Raw genomic sequence first — 23,280 nt, forward strand, 5'->3', positions numbered from 1 at the left:
AGGAGCATTTATTGAAAAAATTCTCCTAACTCCTTTAAGAAAAAGAAACAACAAAGTGCTACTCACTACTAGAGAAAAGAAAGCAGCTTAATTAGGGAAATAAAAATAAATAAAATCCTAATTCAACTAGGAAGAGAAAAAAAAACGTCATAACTGATTTGCATCATCTTCCTTGGGTTGGAAAAAAACTCGTTCTTGAGTTTTTTTTTGCTATTTATTTTCGATTATTACTGAAATACCCACTCAACAATATGTGGCTCCGCCACTTCCTTCTAAGATAGAAGGTCTTTCGTAGTTATTAGTAATGATCTTTTCTTATTTTTGTCATTTTGTATGCCTCATTGCCTATATAAAGCAGGCCAAAGTAGGTTTCGAAAATCCATAAACACTGCATTCCTCAACTCAAGCTTTCTTAATTTTTCCTCTAGCTTTTCCTTTTAGGTGATTCCATCACTATGGATTGTAAGAAACAACTGCAATCTGTGCTGCGAACTTCATCATCCGAGATGAAGCCTCAAGCCAATGATATCGAACATGAACGAAGATCTGCCAATTATAAGCCAAACATATGGAACTACGATTACCTACAGTCTCTTTCTAGCATATACGACGTAAGAATCCTTTCTAAATATATTCTATGAGAATATTATCGTGACTAGAGTTTTTGTGCCACAACTTTTACAACTTTTATGTGGTCAATATTAGTAAACGTTTGTCCCTTTCATAAAGACTAACTATTTTTTTTTCATAACTTTGATGTTGTGTCAACAGATTCTCTCATCTTTCATCTCGAAAAATAATTATGGCTTCTTTTTCTGTTCTATTCCATACTCTACCATAGAGAAATGATAATAACTTCTTATGCAATTAGTTTCTATAGTGTAAAATATGACTCTTAACACATTATTGTATTTGTTTCTCAAATTGTAACTCATCAAGAGGGAACATAAGTGCGTGTAAATAGACCCGGAGTATTCAAGTTATTTCATTATAGACAGTGTATTTTTCCAAACCAATTTAAAGGAATTTTTTGGAATTTCTTCTTACTTATTATATGATGATTCGTAAGATCATTCACGTGTCATATTTAAAAACTTTATGACTTACTAAATCAATGGAATGACTAAAAATGAATGTGGAGGTCGTAGGAATTTTGTTTCCTAAACTCTGTCCTTTCATTATTGTCCATTCTCATTTTTAGAGAGCCCCTCTGCACGTGATTTTCACTAACACAATTCAGATTTGGGACAATGGTGTTTTTGCAGGGCCAAGAATATGAAAGAAGGGTACAGAAACTTAAAGAAGATGTAAGGATAATATTTGCGAATGCAGTGGACTCTGTGGCAACGTTTGAGCTGATCGACAGCGTAAACAAGTTAGGCCTAGCAAGCCACTTTGATATGGAAATCAAAGAGGCTCTAGACACCATTGCATCTATTAAGAAGAAAATTTCTAGTCCAGAAGAGGATCTCTACACTACTGCACTATGCTTTAGGCTTTTTAGGCAGCATGGCTATGAAGTTTCTCAAGGTAAAATCTTCGAATTTAATCATATCGCCGATCCTAACTAATCTGTTAAAAATCCATAACTGACCCCAAAAAACTTAGAAACTAAAACTTGGTTGTTGTTTGAAGTCCTAATATCTAACACCAGTACATTCTGTGCAATTCAGATATGTTTAGAGGCTTCATGGATGAAAAAACTGGTTTGTTCAGAAAAAACACGCACATAAATATCAAAGAAATGCTTGAGCTTTTGGAGGCCTCACACTTGGGTTTAGAAGGTGAAAACATTCTGGATGTGGCTAGAGATTTCTCAACTGCAACTCTCAAAGAAAGCATTTCCAGTTTAGACAGTGACCTTGCCAAGCAAGTGTTCCATGTTTTGGAACTTCCATCACAAAGGAGAGTACAGTGGTTTGATGTCAAATGGCACATCAATTCATATGAGAAAGACATTCACATGAACTCGAGCTTACTTGAACTTGCTAAACTTCATTTCAACATAGTTCAAGCCATACTTCAAAAAGATCTAAGGGAATCATCCAGGTAGCTTCCAAAGAATAATGTGATTTGTGAATATATATCTTATACCCCAAACTCACTTTGCATTGCACAAAATACTAATTATAAGCATGAAGAGAAACAACTTAATTACTTGTACCTTTGTGTCATTTAGGTGGTGGAGAAATCTGGGGCTCACAGAGAACTTGAGTTTTGCCAGAGACAGACTAGCCGAAAGTTTTATGTGCTCAGTGGGCCTTGCTTTCGAGCCTGAGTACACATGTCTTAGAAAATGGCTTACGAAAGTTGTTATTCTGATACTGATAATTGATGATGTTTATGATGTTTATGGCACATTGGAAGAACTAAAGCACTTCACAAATGCCATAAATAGGTTAGCATTGCAGAATATCACTGCTGAAAACTTTCAATATAAAATAGGGTTAAATATACTTTAACTTCTGGGCTGGTTTTATTTTGGTCCTCACACAGTTTTTTTTGTTTTACTTTGGTCCTTACTAATAAAATGCTTATGGATCACATAACTATAATAAATAATAAATAAACCACTTTAGGCAAAGCAACATGTAGCTTAACTAACACTTCTCTAGTATTTTTAATAGAAATGTTTAGGGTTTGAATCATTTTTCTTTATTCTAAGAGAATCTCCAATAGGCTCTCTAAAACTAATTTTGGAGAACAAACACACCAAAATTTCACTCCAAAAGCTTCTCTATCTCTATATTTTGGATTGTAGTTGCTACAGTACCTCTCATGAAATAGAAAACACTATAGCATTTATTGTAGCACCTTCAAAAATTTTTTATTTATTAAAATAATCACCTAGTTGAATAAAAAATAATTTTTTTTCTCTTTCCTCCGTTACTCTTTCTTCCTTGCTCTCTCTTTCACTTCTAAGCATAAAAAACTCTCTCTCTTCTCATTAGAAAACAAAGATAGACGAAGGCCAACTCTCTTTGCCAGCTGTGTGAGTGAGTGAAGTGAGATGAAGAAGAAAGAAAATAAAAAACAAAAATGCAAATACAGAGGAAAAGTCAAAAGATCATGGTCGGTTGTGTGTGTGTGAAGTGAGCCAAAGAGGAAAGAAGTAGGTAGGTAAATGGTAAATTTAATTGTTCACTCTCCAAACAGTATAAAAATTTGGAGAAGTTACTAGAAATGCTCTAACTATTAAAAAGAAAATGACAATGTTAGATAAAAGTTTGCTCTGAAAATAATTAAATGAAAATGAAAGTGAAAGTAATTTTCTTCTCTTTTTCTTCATCCCTCCCCCCTCCAAGTTTCTTTGCAATGTTTTTGTTTTTTTTTTTTTTTTTTTTTGGGGGGGGTGGATTTAAGTATTTTGATAGAAATTTTTAGCTGACATAGCCTTTTTGCCAACTATGTAGCAAAATCTTTTTTTTTTTTTTTTCAAATAAGTGATACGTAGGCATTATGTTAGTCATGTCATGTGAGTAATTTTTGTCAATTAGAGCATCTTCAATAGCTTAGGTAAAAGCAAAATAATCTCTAACCAACAAAATCAAACAACTAAAAGAAAAAAAAATTATTCTCTCCTCTTGTTCTCTTTCTGCTACAAAGGGTGATCTGCAAAGGAAGAATAAAAAAATATTAAAAAAAGAATGAAGAAATAATATTTAAATGAGATAGAGAATGAATAAAGAATCTGTTGGAAAATGTATCTGAAAAAGTGGATAGCTAAAAGGTAAAAGTCATTATTCATTCTCCAAACAGTACAAAAATTTGGAGAGTTTGTTGGAGATGCCCTTAGGTGTTGGTAAGGATAACAATGAAGCACACAAGTATGAAAATGAAACAAAAAATTGAGGACCAAAAATACTTTAAGGCCCTGTTTATTTCAATGTAAAAACATTTCAAGGAAAATTATTTGTTTTCTGATGTTTAGTTATTTTCCTGAAAATGCTCAAAAAATATTTGCTGGAGTTGGTCTCATATGAAAAATCATAAATTTTATATTTATATTTAATATAAATATGAAATAAAAACTTTGATATATTTCTCACTTTAATATATTAATAAAATAACTTAGATCAACCTGCACAATCAAAATAAAATTTTTAAAAATTACACTAATAAGCATATTCAAAATAAGAGTGTAACAATAAAAGTAAATAAAAATAATAATTAACAAAAGCTATCAACTGAACTAGCATTCACAAGGATAATTACGTACAAACAATTGAAACCTCTAAGTGATACTAATAAAGTATTTTTGAGAAACTGTTAAAAGTTTGGAGTTGATTTCCATAATTTTGAGGCATTACGTGGTTATTTTGGAGGTTTTATAAGGTATTTTCATCATTTTAATGGTTTTTTAGGGGGTATATTTATTTATATTTTTTAGAGGGTATTTCATGAATCATATTAGATTTGAAAATATTTAGGTCATTTTTTAGATTCAAGGCTATTTCAGTCATTTTGAAGGTTTAATGGATAATTTGGCTATTTTATAGGATTTAGAGGCATTTCAGAGGTTTTGAGCATATTTTGGTTATTTTGGAGATATTAGGGGTATTTTAAAATAGGCAAATAATTGTTTTACAACATTAAGAATTATTCTCACCAAAATATTTAATTCAGGTGGGATGTTAGTGAAACTCAACAGCTTCCAGAGTGCATGAAGACTTGCTTCCTAGCTCTCTACAATACTACTGATGAAATCGCTAATGAAATTCAAAAGGAGAAGGGTGCTTGGAACCAAGTTTTACCATATCTTAAAAAAGGGGTACTCATCTGTTCATTTTCCATAATAATTGAAATTTACTCATTTGTTCATTTTTCATCATGTTTAATTGGAATACATATATACACAATAGGTAAAGATCATCGTTATTGAAGTTATAGTGAATATCTTTTTCTTTTTTTCTTTTTTAATAGTGGATAGATTTTTGTAATGCATTATTTGTGGAAGCAAAGTGGTACAACATGGGCTACAGTCCATCCCTGCAAGAATATCTAAGTAATGCATGGATTTCATCGACTGCCCCATTACTTTTGGTCCACGAATTCTTTTCCATGGGACATGAGGTAACAAACGGGATGGAAGATTTTCTGGAGAAAAACCAAGAAATTGTGTATAATATATCTATAATAATTCGACTCTGCAATGATTTGGGGACTTCAGTGGTAATTACTCTTTCTTTATACAACATTTTTATAAACTGCTGATGTCGTTTTAGCATTTTCCAAATAATTATTAATAGATAAAAATGTGATGTCATTGACAAGTTCAGATTAGAACTTATAAGAATTCGTCACATAAATAATTTATAAAAATATTATAAAATAGTTTATATTTATAGTATTACTCATTCTTTATTGGTTATAGAGAACATTGATTAATTATTATGTCCATATTAGAACAAACTAATTGGAATAGTAACTTGAAACAGGCTGAGAGAGCAAGAGGTGATGTACCCTCATCAATCCTATGTTATATGAGAGAAGCCGATGTTTCAGAAGAAATTGCACAGAAGCACATCAAAGACATGATAAACAAGAGTTGGAAGAAAATAAATGGGCAATGCTTCAACCAATTGCCAATGCTGCAATCATTTGTCAATATTGCAACAAATAATGCTCGTGTGGCACATAGCCTTTACCAATATGGAGATGGGTTTGGGGTTCAAGACCGAGACACTCGGAAAAATATTGTGTCTTTATTGGTCGAACCTCTCTCGTGCTCTACCGAATTGAATTGTCAAATTATGGAAAATGGGTCAATTTGTCAGCTATGAATCTATGATAGTTATTTATTTTTGTATTTCTTACTTGTGCAGCATAACAATAAGATCACTATCTAGAAGATAGATAGGACTAGGCAATAAAACGACATAGCAAAACCATGTGTATTTGTGTATAATTGGTTCTCATCCATAACAACAAAATGGCATAACAATAGTTTTGTTATTAATCAAAGTTGGGTAGGTTGTGGCTTTTTTTTTTTTTTTTTTTTTCCCTCTACCAGCGACCTAGCTGTTGAGGTGGAAGAGCCATGGAGGAGATAGAGAGAGAGACATGCAAAGAGAAAGAGAGAGACGTGCAGTGGAGAGAGAAAGAGTGAGATGTATACACTTTTTTGGGTTTAGAAATAAGTATGAAATGTATTAAATAAGGAATAATAAATGAGATCAATTAGAATATTAGCATTAATGAAGAGTTTTTTTTTATTTTTTTTTATTTTTATTTTACCATTAGATCTACTTAAATCCAATAGTTTAAAAAAGAGAAATGATATGTCTACAATATTTTTATAACAAATCCTAAGTGGCAAGTTGTTACTAATTGTTATTGTTGGGGCAAAAAAGTAATCTTAGTGTTAAGTTCAAATTTGAACCTATAACAACTAACCATCTATGATTTGTTATGAAAATGTTGTGAAAATATTGTAAAAATTTTGTGGACGTAGCACCTCTCTTTAAAAAATGTGTAACTTTTTAAAGTTACACCAGATGTAACTTGAACCTATCTCATATATCTATCTATATATATATATATATATATAATTCTTAATTATCATTTATGTTTTTACAATAAACTAGGAGAGTTCAAATCCAAGTTCTTTTTAGGGAAAGAACCAAATGTTGCCATTAAGTTACATGATTTTAGGCATTGATTCTTATTCATATTTGACTATATTTGAGAGAGAGAGAGAGAGAGAGAGAGAGAGAGAGAGAGAGAGAGAGAGAGAGAGAGAGAGAGAGAGAGAGAGAGAGAGAGAGAGAGAGAGAGAGAGAGAGAGAGAGAGAGAGAGAGAGAGAGAGAGAGAGAGATTACCTATCCCTCGCCTAGCCTTTTTTTAAAGTTAAGTTTTGCATCTCATGACCCACTATTCATAGATAAGGGACTTGGGCTTCGATGAAGAGTGTCATAGGCTTCAAGTCTAACATGCAGGGGTGAAGAAATCTAGGCTCTTAGGCCTAACAAGTGAAGAAACAGACTTTGGGCCTGTGGCGGGCTTTCATACCCATCTCATATAGTAATGTGTTTTTCGGTCTTTGAGACCGTTTTGTGTGGTGCTGAGTCTCACACCCAACCCATTTATACATTAGAAGACTTTTGGGCTTAAAAAAAAAAAAAAAAAAAATCCTCTTGGCTTCACTTTTCAGTTTGAAGACACTTGACCCATGCTTGTTTCATGTATTTTCCTTGTGTTAGGCTATTTTGCTGACGTGGTTTGATTTTTCCAATGAAGTTATCCTGTCTGTCACATGAAAAGAGAAATTTCGCAACCAAAAAAAAAATCTCATCATAGGATCAAGAACTTTTACTTGTTCTTCTTAATTAAATAAATAAATAAATAAAAACTTTTACTTGTACATGACTTTCACATCTACTCACAACTTCTATTTAATCAATTGTATGTGATAGTTGATTTATATATATATATATATATATATATATATATTTGGATAAAAACAAATACTTGAATTGTTTCTTTATAATAGATGACACATTGATTTATAAAGGTTAAATATAGTTAGTGACTTAGTGGCATACATAAGTTAGGTTGGGGGAGTGTTTCAATTCAACTCACCATGGTTAGATTTAAAAAAAACACAATGCAACTCAACACATAATAGGGATCCAACCTAACCCACATGAATTGAGTTCAACCCATGGGAAGGACATTTATAAAAAGAAAAAGAGATGAGCATAAAAACAACAAATTTATAAGATTACCAATACAAATAACAGCAGATTTACTAATCAAACCTAAGTATGTGGATGGTTCATAAAAATCAACACAAACTATTTTGTTAGTGCATCAAATCAACACATATAAAAGCATATTTATAAGATTATAAATTATAAATTTATTGACAGTTCATCAAACAAAATAGAATAAATAATAAAACCATATAATATATATTTTAAATATAGTTGAGTTAGGTACGAGTTGGATTTATAAATTTAACGACTTACTCATTGTAAAATAAAATTTGACAACTCAACCCAATCTACTAATCCTTAAAACCGACCCAAATTTAGGTAACTGTACACTCCCAAAAATGGTAAACAAATACTATGGGAGCCAAAGATTGTGATCCGAGAATTATTGTTAAACTTATCCTTTTCATTAAAAAAGAAAAAAAGAGTGTCACATTAAAAAAGAAAAAAAGAAAAGAAAAAGTGGGTGACGGGGCGGGATCTGATTGATAAGTAAACAAACTGTAGAGGCGTAACCGGGTACAAGCGAGAAAGCCCTCTCCTCTCTCTTTAGTGTTTATAGAAGAAGAGAAGCGGTGAATTGAATTGGGAATTTGATGTCCGTGACGCGAGGCTTCTGAGGCGCGAGATAGAGAGAGCGCAGTGTGCAGAGGCAAAAACAAATCGCTCCAATTCCATTTCCTCCCTCCCAATAAAATATCCAATAATAAAAACAACAACTATATATATATATATATATAAACACAGAAAGAAAAAGAAAGAGAAAGATAAAGAGAGAGAGAGGAAAATGTCGAAGAAGAAAGGGAGTGGAAACACGATGACTCTCAAGGACTTTCACGGCGGTTCTATCCCAACTGATCTCCCTCTTCCCTCTGCTCCCGGTGTGTAAGTACCTTTTTACCCTTTCTCTTTATTTAGATCTGCCATTCAATCCCACTAGATCTGTATATTCACAAACCCTAGTTACTTTTCTGAATTGTATAAATTTGTTGCCTTTTATTTTTATTTATTTATTTATTATTGTTTTAGAATTGTGAGGCCGTCGGATCGTCCGGGTTACGACCGCCCGAACCCATGGGGGAACCCGATGGGGCGACCCGATCACCGGTCGCGGCCGCACTCGTCTCCCGCGACGAGGCATTTTGATGACAAGACTCCGTTTCTCACTCACGCTGCTCACATTGGCCGGAATTTCGATGAGGATGAGCGGAAGCCGCTTGATGGGGTGTCTGCCCCGCGGCGGACGATTAGTGATGATAATATTCGGGTCCCGTCTGCCCGTGTTGAACTGAAGCCCGAGTATGGGCCGAGTGGGAGTTTTTCGAGTAGGCAAGGATTGGGTGGAGGTGGAAGTGGGAATGTGAATTCGTATGCCGGGAAGGTTAATGAGGCGGGTAGTGTTGTTGGGGTTAGTTCACAGAATTTAGGTGGGAATAGTGGGGGTTATACGAATGTGTGGGCAGCCAGGAAAGAGGCAATGGGGGTTAACGAGCCGGTGCAGCAAGCTGCATTGGCAGGACAAAATGCTGTTTCAAAGTTTGCTCATGCTAGTGCACTTGATAAGGTGTCTTCGGGTAGATGGCAATCGAAGCAACCGGCCCCTTATCAGGGTGATGTTGAGGCAGCTAGGTCGCCCGAACGGGAGAGTGGCTTTCAGTCTAAGAACTTTGGTGGCAGTGGTGGTGGCTATGATAGTGTGGATGTTGCGAGTGGGAGAGAATATCATGATGCTACATTGGCGAGACAAGCTGAAAGGGGTCTGAATATTGAGGATGGGGTTCGGGTTGGTAGGAAGGAGATTCCGGATTATGAAAGAGCTGGGGCTCCTGTGTACTCAGAATTAAAAGAGAGGAACCCAGTGATTCATGTGGATAGGACTCAGCTGGCTCGTAATGATGGAAAACTTGGTGGGTCTGAATTGCATTCCCCAGTGCCTTTGGAGCCATCCGAGCGGCCTAAGTTGAAGTTGCTTCCAAGATCTAAGCCATTGGAAAGTTCAGAACAACCTGTTCCTGTTGTCGATCATACACAGGTATTGGCAAGGTTACTCGATTGAGTGTTTGTTAAAAATATAAGATAAAGAATGAATAGCTCACTTTATGTTCCTTGAACTTAATTCCTGTTATTTCATGTACCATACAGGGCTATCAGCGGGTGAGGGACACTGCTCATGCTGAAACTGTTAATGAAGTGTATGGAAATATGAGTCCTGCAAAACCTAGCATAGCTAGCACTGAGAGTGTGAAGCAAGCTGTGGAGCGTCCCAAATTGAACTTAAAGCCTCGGTCACAGCCTCCTGAGCATTTGGAAGGAAATGCTGAAAGAGAGAGGTCAGTAACTGATTTTGGGTTTCTTACTGATTCTCCCTTTTTAAAAATATCATATGGACTACATATCAAAAATGTATATTTTTGTGATTAAGATGAAAAATGCAAGAATACTATTTTATAAGGGAACAAGAGATCTGTGGCCTGACATTAGCAATCATTTGAGCATAAAGGTTTTAGCTAGGTAAAGACTTGAGGGAGAGAGAGGGGGGGGAGGGGGGGCAGGTGGGGTGGGGTTTTAACCCCATACTTGCCCACTATTTTATACTAATGGGGGGTGGCAATTGGCACAATCTTTCGAGCATAAAGTAATCCACAGGGTCAACTGATCTAAGTTAAAAAAACATACTATGAATCACAAAAAGGAAACACCAACATTGATGCCTTAGACATGATTGTGACTTATTTTCTTATTGGACATAATGTTAGATTTCTATCTTTTTAGTTTTTTTTTTTATTGACATCTTTTTGTATTTGTTTCAAAAGTCTGTGTACACAGTCCTAACAATAACCCTGCAAATTTGTAATGAGTCTTCTGGCCAAAAAACAAAAAATCATTGAATCTTGAGGTGAGACCTTGCTTTACCATTCAAAGTCAGTCCCATACATTATCTTATTGTGTCTTTGAATGTCATAAGCACAGATTTGTTTTATATTCTAAGATGCCATTATCAATTTATATTTTAAATATGGCATCACTAGTGATGTTAATAAAGTAATATGAGGCAATCGACTGCTAGTAGTGGCATGCTAATTAACAAATTTTGAACTTGGTTTCTCTTTCTTGGACTTCATGTGTATTATTTTGGTTGTTTTACCCTGAAAAAGAAAAAAAAAGGTGGTCTTGTTCAAATTGAAGTACTGAGCTTGTGTAGTGGCCGTTCACGGTTGCCCTCTCCCAATCCTTCTTCCAATCCATTACATTGGTTCAACCTTAACCTCAAATTGTCCCCATTTGGTAGGGGAGAGATTTTTTTTGGCCACAAAGGTTGAGGGTAACATCATTTTTGTCAATTTATTGGGACTTTTGATCCTCACTTGTTAGGGTGACTGAACCTCGGGAGTAGTGTTCAATCACAAATAGACAAGGTTGTAAATAAATGTCTTTGTGTCGGGCATGAAATAGGTACACTAGAATGTGAGTGGCAACATCATTTTAGTAATTTATTGTTACTTTTGGGCCTCACTTTTCAGGGTGACTGAACCTCAGGAGTAGTGTAACAATTAGAACATAGACAAGGTTGCAATAAAATGTCTTTGTGTTGGGCATTTCATTCTTCTGGGTTTGGTTCAGTATTGAATGCACATGTTCAACTATCTGGTTGGGATGTTATGATCAGTGCAAGTATGGGTTTTGTAAAGTCTGAGGGAGGTCTTATATTCTTCAAAATCAATTCATCATGAGAGTTCTGTTCTGGGTTTGAGAACATTATCTTGGGTGCCCTAGGTTATTTATGGTAGTCATGGCTCAATATCTGGTTGGGATGTTATGATCAGTGCAACTATGGGTTTTGTAAAGTCTGAGGAAGGTCTTGTATTCTTCAAAATCAATTCATCATAAGAGTTCTGGTCTGGGTTTGAGAAGATTATCTTGGGTGACCTAGGTTATTTATGGTAGTAATAGTTACCATGGCTCAAATGTAGCTCATGGAGATATTTACTGATAGTATTCTTCCTGTCCTACCAAATATAAAAAAATATCTATCTATAAGAGATTTTTATTTTTTATTTTTTTATTTTTTAAATTTTTTATGGGGGGTGGAGAGAGATGCCTTGGGTGCTTGAATTGTGTATATAGGCATTTAATAGACATTTATGAAATAGGAATGTCAAAGTATTGAACTGGGTAATTTGGGCTTATTTGTAAAATCAAGTTCTTTAGCCTCGAATTTGGTTGCAGTATTGGTGACTCAATAAAAGTTCTTGGAATACATTGAATATTTGTAAGCTACTGTCAATGACAAGACAGCAAAATTGGCACACTTTCTGTTGTTAGCATATGAGGTGTTTGGGGAAAATAAAGGTCTTTTTTTTGGGGGGGGGGGGGGGTTCTGCTACTCCTGTGCCTAAGAGTTATCTTAAATTTTCAACGTTCTAGAAGTGTCCATAAGAAAGATGCGACCAAGCTGGCTTTTATGTTTGGTTAGAAACTGATTTCAGTCTTACTTTTATCAGCCTTTTTTTTGGGTAGCCTTGATGCCTTGATGGTCATATAACTGCTTAGGAAGTTGAATTGGTTAGTGGTAGTTCTTATTTTTATTTTTAAAATAAAATGAGGTATAGGTACAGTTTTTATGATATGATTAATGGAGAGTATATCTTTTCCTTCTTGATTGTGTGTGTTGATATAAAAGATAAACTAAGTGTGGATTGTGTTTGTTTTTTGTTGTTATGCCATACGGCTATATACTATTTTCATAAATAGTCAAGAATATATAAAAAAGCACTCTTAATATAATACCAGACTGAGCAGGCCTTGGTATCTTTGACTGGTTAAAAGAAATTAGTTTTGGGATCCAGTGAATGGTGAAACCACATTATCATGTCCACTAAATTCTTTTCCCATTTATTTTTGAGTTCCTGACTTTCAGATAAGAAGCTTTTCATCTCTTGCTGTTATGGTAATTTGCTAAATCAAATATTCATGGAATAAGGGTTGCACTAAATTTTGAATATGGTAGAAATTGGTTTAACTTTCTGCTTTCAATTTTGGCACTATCTCTCCCTAGGAAAAGTAATTTACTGTACTATTCTCCTTACTCAAACAATTGGCATGTAATTGCTTTTCTGTGGTTCCATTTTATTGGACACTGGGCTTTTTCTCTGGTACTGAGACAAATTATGTGAATGATGCAGGAATATGTTGTTTGGTGGTGCTCGTCCACGAGAACTGGTGAGTTTTTCATATTTAATTTGTTAATTTAAAATGCCATATACAAATTTTCTTTGTTGCATCTTCATGCAGCTGTTGACAATTATATGTTATCACATATGGTTTCTCTCTCTGTGTGTGTTGGGGCTTTTGGGGGGAGGATTAATACTGGTTACTAGTTTGAAAATATTGTTTCTCTTGTACCTCCTTCCCCTTCCTCCACATTTTCCACTATTTCCCAGTCTCTGGAAGGGTACCGTCCTGTGTTGATCTCTTTCTTTTCTGTTATTCAGTCATCAGTGGCTTCATGTTCCTACCTTGACAGCATAGCTAATCCACTTCTCAGGTTCTGAAGGAGCGAGGGGTTGATGATGTTGGAATCAACAACCTGGACTTGGTTCAACAATCTGATAGGTAGTGACTTTCTAATCTTTTTCTTTTTGTTTTATTACAACTCTATTGTCTCTTAACTACCATTTGAATTTTCAAACTAATTCTAACTGATGACTTATTGTTTTGTGAAGGGTTGAACAAAATGTTCCTAGGACTGAAAGAGTTCATGGGCATGCAATTCCTGCTCGCCACAGTGAAAAAACTGAGAATTCTCATCTTGATCAAATGACTGGAAAGAGATACGAGAGGAAAGATCACAGGCAAGACTCTGAGAGAGTTGATATGCAGAGGAGGAACTGGCGTAATGAGAGCAGGAGGAATAACAACAGAGAGACTGAAAGGCAGCAGCAGCAGCCTCAGCAACCGCAGCAGCAAGTGGAGAGGCCACCTTCGCCTGACACTTGGCGCAAGCCTGTAGAGCAGCCAAAACCAGCCTCCCCTGATGCTGGTGGTCTGCGCTATGGGAAAGCAGCTTCAGCTGTCGAGCTTGCCCAAGCATTCTCTAAATCAGTCTCTGATCCAAAGATAGCAGATCAGTTTTCTGGTCAAAAGGCCCTCCCTGGCCGGACCCAAATGCCTTTTTCAAGGCTGACTGGTCCAACCCCAAGGCCTCAGATTAATGGTTACTAGATTTATGAGTGGTTGGTGGGCAATTGGGCATCCATTGCGGTAAGAAGAATGTGTGGTGATGTAACATTGGGTATGTGCAAGCTGAAAAAAATACTTAGCAGCTTGTTAGTGATGATACCCGCACCTGATTCTTTTCATGGTTTTCTTCAGAAAAATGATTTGTCATACAAAATCAACTTCAATAATCTAGCTGACTGGTGCCATCTTATTTTTAATTTATTGTTGTGCCTTTTCTCCTTGGACAACTGTACTTTTCCTCATCTTTTTAGAGGAGAAAGTGTTCTGTTGTCTTTTTAACTTGAGATTTGAGGCCATTTTAGCATCAGTTTACAATTTGCAGTAATGGTTTTGGTGGTGTTATTTGGTAGTTTACAATGAGAAAGGGCTTCTTTCGTTTCTTTTTTTTCTTTTTTTTTCCTTTTGGGCAGTTCAATGAGAGCCTACTTACACCCCCCCCCAAAAAAAAAAAATAAAGGTCAAAGAGAGTGGTTGAAGTTGCTTGAATTTGATTTTTATTTATGGGTTAAATATTATAACCAGTTTTAAGATTATAGTAAAGTGATCCGAAGGGTTCCACTGTATAGTATAAGAGGCAAATATGGGGAAATGATTTCAAGATTTAATTTTTACAGTAGGTTTTCATCGACTTACAGCAACTTCCGTTGTAGATTGAACCCGATTCAACTGCTGTTAAAACACTTTCTTGTATCAAAATCTTAATTTTTCTTAAACCACATTTATTCCCTTATTAGAATGCATTCTTTAATTCTGAATGTCAGTGGTGGGATCCAGTATCCACTAAGCGGTAGTTTTCACTTTTCACTACAGAGTCAAGCCACTAGGAAATTGGCGGCATAAGTAACGGAAAAGGAAAGGGCTAGCTGGGTCAAGCAAGAATTCTCACGTGGAATAAAATATTTATGTTGGACCGTAAAGTTGGTCAGAGTTTTGGGTTCTGAGCTTGTAAATATTGGCTTCTTGGCTTTCCCACATCCACAAATCCTCTAATCCATTCCCATAATATTTTGCAGCAAGAGTTTTGCAATAGCAACTAGATCTCCTAAGTAAAGTCACAATACCTGCTGTGAGGTACATGAGTACTAGAAAAAGAGAGTTTATAGACGCAACTTTTTTGCCACAACCCTAATATGTTTGACTGTATCAAGAAAAAATAGTGGATTCATGTGAAAGTGATGGTTCACCGATCACAGTTGCACATGTCATCAAGTTATGACAAATAATGTGGTCCTAGATGTGCAATGCGTATATCAATATTAACTACTTGGTCATAATGTTTTATTACCTGCCTCCTAGAAAGAGTTGGTTCTCTCCTAGAATCTTTGTTAGTCTATATATTATTTATATCATTTTAAAATGTCTTAGTTGCTTCTTATTCCCTCCATTGTCTCTTTACTAGTAGGAACAAACATGGTTTCTATACTTGTCATTGACTGAGCAACAGAAAGTTCAATGACAAATAGTTCCACTATTTCTCTTTACCTTCTTGGTGCACAACTCTTTATATCCCTTTTTATCCTTCTGGATCAGTCTGAAAAGTACATCTTTTCCAAACCTTTTCAAGTTGCATGAACGTTTGTTTTAGGTGAGCTTTCAGATTTGTTTATGTGAACAATGGAAGGGTGCTGTGATCTTGAGGTGGATGTCAATGGGGAAGAAGTTTTTATGGTCCATAAGGTAAACACTTCACTTTGTTTGGCATTCATATCTGTTAAAAGTTGACCTCTTTTATACCTTAATCTCTCAAAGCATTAGAAAGATTTTTAGACCTTCCTGCTTTGTTTGTCATTCATATCTCAGAAACTATTGCTAATTTTTCTTAGTGGAATTAAAAGCTTCATGAGTCAGTAGCCTTTCAAGCTCTAAGACGTCGAAGTGTTGAGTCTTGTGAACAAGTTTTCTTTATTGGTTCATTAATCAAAGAATGTTAAAATGAAATCTTTTGTCTTTTGCTCCCATTTCTTAAACGATTTCCTTCTTTTCCTTCTTGTAGAAAACAAAACAAGAACATTCTTTTCTTTTTTTTCCCCTTAAGTGTGAGAGTAGTTAATTTTCTGAACTTTTTGCTAGCCATATGACTCTGTTGTGTCATAAATACTTGCAGAAAATTCTCATGTCCTTCTCAAGTCTATTTAGCAAATTATTTGGTGATTTGAAGGGCACAGTGAGGAACTTGAAAGTGATATTCAATGAATTTCCAGGTGGTGCAAAGGGTTTTGAGCTCATGGCAATGTTTTGCTACGACAATGGCAGAACTATGATAACACCCTCGAACATATTTCTCCTAAACTGTGCTGCTCATTTTTTGGAGATGGATGGTAATGGTTCTAGTAGACATAGTTTAATTGACCAAACTGAGAAATCTCTTAAAGGGATCAACTTTTGGACTTGGTCTGAGCTCTTAGAAGCTCTGAAACAGTGCCAAGATTTACTTCCTGCCACAAAATCTTCAGTTATGCTTCAGTGTATCTTGGATTGTCTAATAGGACGGATTGCTTTGCCTAGTATTGCAAGCCCACATACATGTTCTTCAGACAGTTCTAGTTTCCAATTTTCCTGTGATACAAGCATCGACAGCCTGAAAAGCAGCTCTTCTCAACTAACCTGGTGGTTTGAAGATCTTTTGTTCTTGAATGTTGATTTGATAGACAAGTTAATCAAGACAATGGTCTCCCTGAAAGTCAACCATGCTACAATCTATAAGTTTCTCTTCTATTATCACAAATCAAGATGTATTGGTGCAGCAACAGCTGAGAAGTGCAAAATCACAGAGGTTGTAATTAATCTGATTTCTTTGCTTGATAGGAGTTCTCTTTCTTGCAAGGGCTTATTTGAAATTTATCGAGTGGCTTTAGGCTTGAGAATAAGTAAATTTTACAGAAATAATTTAGAGAGCCTGATGGGTTCACAGTTGGATCAAGCAACAATTGATTATCTGCTTGCCCCATCTCCACATAGACGAGTTTATTACTATGATGTTAATTTGGTTTTAAGGCTTGTACAAGCATTTCTCCTTGAAGGCGGTAGTTTGTCATTTACAAGTCGATTAAAAAAGGTTACCAACTTGTTGGATTCATACCTTGTGGAAGTGGCTCCGGATTCCCATCTGAAACCTTCCAAGTTTACTGCATTAGTATTGCTGCTGCCAGATTATGCTAGAGCATCTTATGATCGTGTTTACCAAGCCATGGATTTGTTTCTAGAGGTATGTACCATATTGCAATGTTTCATACACTGATAGATGGAATTAGCACATTACATTCAATAAAAGCTGAGCTTGTTTGGTGCTTGTTATGGAAATAGTGTTCAAGTATCATTTTGTTCCTCTATTCAGATTTTAACTCTCACAAAATGTGGTATGCTCCATGTTTTTACAAAATTTCAATCCTTGTACTGACTTCAGGTTTCCACAGGTTCATGCTGGATTATGTGAAGAAGAAAAGAGGAGTGTCTGTTGTGCACTGAACCATGAGAAGCTCTCAGAAGAAGCTTTGAAAGATCTATCTCGGAACTCAAAATTTCCTTCACAAACTGTGCAAAAGGCTCTTACTACACAACAATCCATGATCAAATGTTCACTTTCAGACACCCACCATCTCTTAACTTTTTGTGACTCTTTGTTTTGTAGCAACACTAAGGAAAATTTAGGTAAGGAGGATTCTGAGACCAAGAAGCTTAGAGCAGATTTGCAAGGAATGCATTGGAAGATGATGGGGTTGGAGAAGGTTTGTGGTGCAATGCAGACAGAGATGGCAAACATAATGAGATCAAGATTATCTATCCTTGGCAATGCTAGATCCTTACCAAAGCTCTGTTCATGACAAAACTTTGGATACTTGCTAGTTGCTACCCAATTTCATGTATATATTTTATTTGCACTTTCTGTCAAAATGATTTGTTGAGTAATAATAAAGGGCTAAATTCTTATTTCTTTTCTGTGAAGTAAAACAAGGATAAAAACTTTTCATAACAAGTGCAAGCCAGCAAATGGGAGCATTTTATAACTTTATAAACGTGAAATTGATCATCTAGCACTATCCAAGTGAAAGGACAAAAAGATTGTTGAAGTCCAATCATAGCTCTTGATGCTTCTTTTGCAAGCACCATAATATTGTTGCTCATGATAGAAACGCCAAAAAGCACTCACAATAGTTCCTTTCTGACCTCGTTAGTATACACCACTTTTCCCTTGAAGGGTGTCATGCTCAAGTCCAAAAGGGATGCCTTAAACGAAGCATTTGGATTTCGTCATTGTAAATTGGTAATCTTTGTCAAGAATTCTGAATGAAACAAATGATACAATTGTCGCATCTTTTCAAGTCCAAATGTCCAATAAACATTGCTTAAACTGCTGTTTCCTCAGTTTGAGATTGTATTTTTTGGTCCCAATCCCTTGGAGTTACCCTTTTGACTAGTGATGTAATGTTGATGTATAAAATTGTACAACTCACAAGCTAATAGATAAAATATAGTGGTTGAAACTTGGAAAAGATAAAATTGATTTTCCTGTATTGCTCAATACAATTACATGGTTGAAATCAACTGAGGAAATTAAAGCATAGTACCCAAGTTTTGTCTTATACAATTAAGTATTGTATCTTAGATTTCCCAATTAAATTCAACTATATAGACGTATTAACCAATGAACCAAATGATTGAATCTAATTCATTAATGTAACCCAAGTTTGTCTTTTTTCTCATACTGCTTTTAAAAAAAAAAAAAAAAAAAATCATAATCTGATTGTGTAAATTTAACAAAGATAATTTAAACACATAGTAATGGAGACAATGTGGGCATCAATGTCCTTTCCATAAATCGAGGATGATGAAAATAGGCTTTAAAAAAATCAGTGGATGTTTCTAAAGAATATTCATACAAGCTAACGTCCAAGTCTATCGCCGACTGCGTCAGCGAGCTATACGGCAAAGTGCACGCGTAGTTGTGGGGCTCGCTAACACCAACATTAATATGAGAACCCCGGAGTTGCAATAACCAAAGTGTTTGTGTTTTTTTTTTTTTGTTTGTTGTCATCCCCATTTGTTATTGGTAAATCAAGATGAACACTTTGTCATGCCCATATTGTGATGGAAAAATGCACCATGATTTACCATGACTTAAATCTTATTGGGCTGTGAGGTAATTAAGTAACAATGGCCAAATGATTAACAATGTAGCAAGTACAACACAGTCAACTTGGTGTGGCTATTCTTTCTCAAAAAAAAAACTTGGTATGGCTATTAATTGCAATTGGGGTTTGTGAGCCTTAAATGCAAGCTATGCAGCAAAGAGAAGAGTGTCATGAACCAACATACTTGTAATCACCCTTGAATCTTACCATGAGAGAAACACAATGATATTGATAATCGGGCTGTTTTTTAGACTTCCAATTTGTTGGAAGCAGGGAGCATTAAATGAATCGACAAAGTCCAGGAGCTCTTTCATAGAAATATTTCAAACCATTTGTATGTTAATTGTAAATGGAAAAAGTTTAGCTTTCAACTACTTTTAAGCTATTTCCTTCCATCTACTATGTGACAATTTATAAGGTTTGAAGTCATTACATTTAATTTATTATGTAATAATTTATAAGACTATTTATCTATATTATTTAAACAGATCACATGACACATTAGAAAAATTATATGACTGAAATTACACATGAACAATCTCTTTAATCGCCACAATATATGGGTTGAAAGAATATTGTTTCAGACCAATTTGAAGCTAAACTCATTGTAAATACTCACTAGTCAGTCAAGATTCAAGAAGCATTCAATCTTCCCTCAAGGTCTATATATTTGTGTTTTAAAACTTGGGTGTATGAACCCATAATGGTTGGAGTTCGGTATCTAAGATATATAATCAATGTCACTAGATTCTCTAATTAATATACACATTTTTTTTGTCTTCTTTTTCAAATGTTTCTTCCATTTAAAATTGATTATTTTATGTTTCATATTAAACATTACTACTCTAATTTTTTATCCAATGTCATGTTATTTTTTAAATGATGTGACACTATACAGTGTTTGATAAAAAAAAATAAAATCTTAAAATGGGAAATGAATTCTGTCAATTTCAAGTGAAATAAAGAGTATTGTATTTCCCAGCAAGTAGCTAGCAGTCTTGCACCGTGAATTAATTGTTTTATTAATAATTCACATTGGTTTAAAAGTAATTGGTGCTTTCATGACCCTTTGTAGCTAATCATATTAAGCATCAAGTCTTTCTGCATTATATTTGATTTATTTATTTATTAATAATAAATATGATATGATTTGAAATTCTGGCATTAGTTTTATGATTCTTATTTTTTACTATCATATTCATGTAAAGATGTCAATGAGTATCTTTTCGTGCACACAAGATTCGAATTCAAATTTCTTATTTGATGACAAAATATTTTACCAATTTAGCTAATCAAATGCACGTACTCTATCTTAATTTACTGCTGCAATTGCAATTGCTTTTTTAACTTTGTCAGAGATCAGTTTAATAATATTTCTTTTCTATACTTTAGATACAAATATGAAATATGGACAATATTGTAGGGCCATTCCCTATGCCTTTAGTGTCTTATTAATTTGAGGATCCGTGAGGAAATATGAAGACTGCTATACTTAATAATTTAAAACAAAAAAAGAAAAAAAAAAAGAGTGTTTAAAAGGTTATACATAACCAAATAACTTGATAAGCAAATGAAAAAAAGAAAAAAAGAAAAAAAAGAAGCTCATCCAAATCCACTTGCCAAAGAAAAAGATATTGAGGAAAAGAAGAAGAAACCAAAGGTGCACATGGAAGGATGAGGTAGCTATTAATTGCAATTGGGGAGTGTGAGCCTTAAATGCAAGCTATGCAGCCAAGAAAAAAGTGTCTTGGACCAACATCCTTGTAATCACTCTTGAACCATACCAAGAGAAAAACACAATGATATTGATAATGAGGATTATTTTAGTCTTCCAATTTGATGGAAGCAGGGAGCATTAATGAATTGACAAAGTCAAGGAGCTGGAACTCTTTCAGAGAAAAATTTCAAACTATTTGTATGCAAAAATGCAAGAACTTACTAGGGCTATCAAGAATAGTCAAGAGGCACAAACTCAAGGACTAGATCGAATTAGTATTTTAAAATCGAATACTTGGGTGTATGGTTGGACTACATTGTCAAAGATGAATACCCTATACGTGACTTGATTCTCTCATTTATATGTGCAACGTTTTTGTCGTCTTTTTCAAGGGTTTTAAGGCTCAAAGTAACTAGCATTGTGAACTAATTGTTTTGTTTGTAACTCACACTTATCTGACAGTACAATCTTACGATCTGAAATGTTTTATACAATTCAAATGGTACAAAAAATCTTAAATTTATAGAACTGAAATGAGATCGAGATTTTAATCGTAAAATCAAACCGGTAGAATTAGGAGTCATTACTGATTTTAGATTAAATAGGCCCACATGCCAAATGAACTTAAATAGACCCAAAATAATAGTATAACTGTATAAGCCTAAAAACAAAAGCATGCTCTATCAAAGTCTACGTAACAAAACTAATTTTCAAAAATTTTGGTTAGGAGCTTAGGAAATGACTTTGTCAATTACGAAACTTTGGTTTTTAAAGTAAAAAGATGATAGGATTTGTATTAGGAACCCGATGGTTCTTAATGGAGATGAATAGGAATTATAAGGGAATTGATAGAAATATATTGAGAGAGAGAGAGGAAATGCACCAAGTATTGAGTTAGTTTATTCTTCAATGATGGAAATGTGATTACAAGTAGGTATTTATGGAACCATAAAACTATTCTATTGGCCCACATGACCTTATCCTAATGGTCCTATTATTCCCCTATGCATTAATAATTCCAACATGTGTTAAATATGATTAATATGCTTGGAATTGTAACTAACTAACCAACTAACTAAATAAATGCAACATTACAATAATTATTATTTATATACCTATAGGGGTTCCTAACATTTCTCTCCCTTTCAAAACATTTTGTCCACAAGGTGTTGTTGTGAAGTGGCATCTTCATCAAAGGAGATCTTCCAATGGACCAATACCTTAGTGACATTTTGATCATCATATTCATGCACTTCTCTTTGACAAGCGGTTCCGTACATATGAAGGTTCCTTTTTCGTAGATCTTCAAACTTTGCTCAAATTCTTGAGCCTTCAATGGTTCTTCAATCTTCAAGATCTTATTAGTTCTTTGGACCTCGAAATGTTCTTGGATCCTTAAGACCTCATTTGATTCTAGAATCATTAAAATTGTTGGCCTTTGCATCTTTGATTTTTGGATTACCTACACTTGGATTGCTGATTCTTGCATCTTAGATTCTTAGGTGGTAGTCTCCATTGATGCATCAAGGATTGGTGCTCGAAACCGATCATGTAGGGCACATATGAAATGCACCCAATTTGTGCACAAACCCAATGCCTCCACATCTTGGAAACATTCCCACGCTTCTCCTTCCATGTAACAAGAGGCAATGCAACCAAAAGGGATCTCCACCTTTGAAATAAAACTCCATAAGAGTTTGACGAATTGCAATGGATTCAATCATCTCAAGATCGACAGTTTTGATACAACTTAGTAGTCACCCTCCAGAGAGAGAGAGAGAGAGAGAGAGAGAGAGAGAGAGAGAGAGAGAGAGAGAGAGAGAGAGAGAGAGAGAGAGAGAGAGAGCAAATGCACTAAGTAGTAGAACCATAAAACTATTATATTGGCCCACATGGCCTTATTCTAATGGTCTTATTATTGTTAGGAACCCATGGGTATAACTCATCCTTGAAAACTGACCTGTAAGGGGAGGGTGTCCAAGAGATTAAAAACACATGGTTAAGCTTATACTTAATCCATGTGGGACACTAGGATTATAACATACCACCATAGATGAGCTTATAAATACATGGTTAAGCTTATACTTAGTCCATAGAGAGAGAGAGAGAGAGCAAATGCATTAAGCAATAGAACCATAAAACTATTATATTGGCCCACATGGCCTTATTCTAATGGTCCTATTATTGTTAGGAACCCATGGGTAAAACTCATCCTTGAAAACTGACCTGTAAGGGGAGGGTATCCAAGAGATTAAAAACACATGGTTAATCTTATATTTAATCCATGTGGGACACTAGGATCATAACATACCACCATAGATGAGCTTATAAATACATGGTTAAGTTTATACTTAGTCCATGTGGGACATTAGGATCATAACATACCATCACATTCTGCAGCCGACATCCACGACAGGCCACTCTACTTACACTGACCCGATGGTAGCCTTTTCTTTTTTGGTGGTTCCTCTCACCTAT

The 23,280-nt window shown here is 34.9% G+C and overlaps 3 protein-coding genes across 5 annotated transcripts; all 3 read left to right on the forward strand.

The window, feature by feature from the left end:
* The first annotated feature begins 394 nt into the window (after positions 1 to 394).
* LOC115992038 ((E,E)-alpha-farnesene synthase-like) lies at positions 395 to 5,791 on the forward strand. 2 transcript variants are annotated; one of them, XM_031116077.1, is made up of 7 exons: positions 395 to 611; positions 1,266 to 1,530; positions 1,674 to 2,049; positions 2,180 to 2,398; positions 4,627 to 4,771; positions 4,924 to 5,172; positions 5,439 to 5,791. In XM_031116077.1, exons 1-7 carry the CDS (start codon positions 456 to 458, stop codon positions 5,781 to 5,783), a joined length of 1,755 nt encoding a protein of 584 aa, XP_030971937.1. In that variant the 5' UTR covers positions 395 to 455; the 3' UTR covers positions 5,784 to 5,791. The 2 variants fall into 2 exon arrangements, with proteins under 2 accessions (XP_030971937.1, XP_030971938.1); XM_031116078.1 differs by lacking the exon at positions 4,924 to 5,172.
* Positions 5,792 to 8,228: 2,437 nt separating this feature from the next.
* On the forward strand, positions 8,229 to 14,263 carry LOC115990401. The gene is made up of 6 exons (XM_031114237.1): positions 8,229 to 8,601; positions 8,746 to 9,748; positions 9,859 to 10,046; positions 12,900 to 12,936; positions 13,262 to 13,329; positions 13,440 to 14,263. Exons 1-6 carry the CDS (start codon positions 8,504 to 8,506, stop codon positions 13,936 to 13,938), a joined length of 1,893 nt encoding a protein of 630 aa, XP_030970097.1. The 5' UTR covers positions 8,229 to 8,503; the 3' UTR covers positions 13,939 to 14,263.
* Positions 14,264 to 15,152: 889 nt separating this feature from the next.
* LOC115989054 (BTB/POZ domain-containing protein At3g22104-like) lies at positions 15,153 to 17,865 on the forward strand. Of its 2 annotated transcripts, none has more exons than XM_031112713.1 (3): positions 15,153 to 15,633; positions 16,061 to 17,161; positions 17,370 to 17,865. In XM_031112713.1, the coding sequence occupies exons 1-3, from the start codon at positions 15,571 to 15,573 to the stop codon at positions 17,775 to 17,777; spliced, it is 1,572 nt and encodes a 523-aa protein (XP_030968573.1). In that variant the 5' UTR covers positions 15,153 to 15,570; the 3' UTR covers positions 17,778 to 17,865. The 2 variants fall into 2 exon arrangements, with proteins under 2 accessions (XP_030968573.1, XP_030968574.1); XM_031112714.1 differs by having other exon boundaries at positions 16,158 to 17,161.
* The last annotated feature ends 5,415 nt before the right edge of the window (positions 17,866 to 23,280 follow it).

Source organism: Quercus lobata, chromosome 5 (assembly GCF_001633185.2).
Source record: "Quercus lobata isolate SW786 chromosome 5, ValleyOak3.0 Primary Assembly, whole genome shotgun sequence".
In the NCBI taxonomy this organism is placed as follows: domain Eukaryota; kingdom Viridiplantae; phylum Streptophyta; class Magnoliopsida; order Fagales; family Fagaceae; genus Quercus; species Quercus lobata.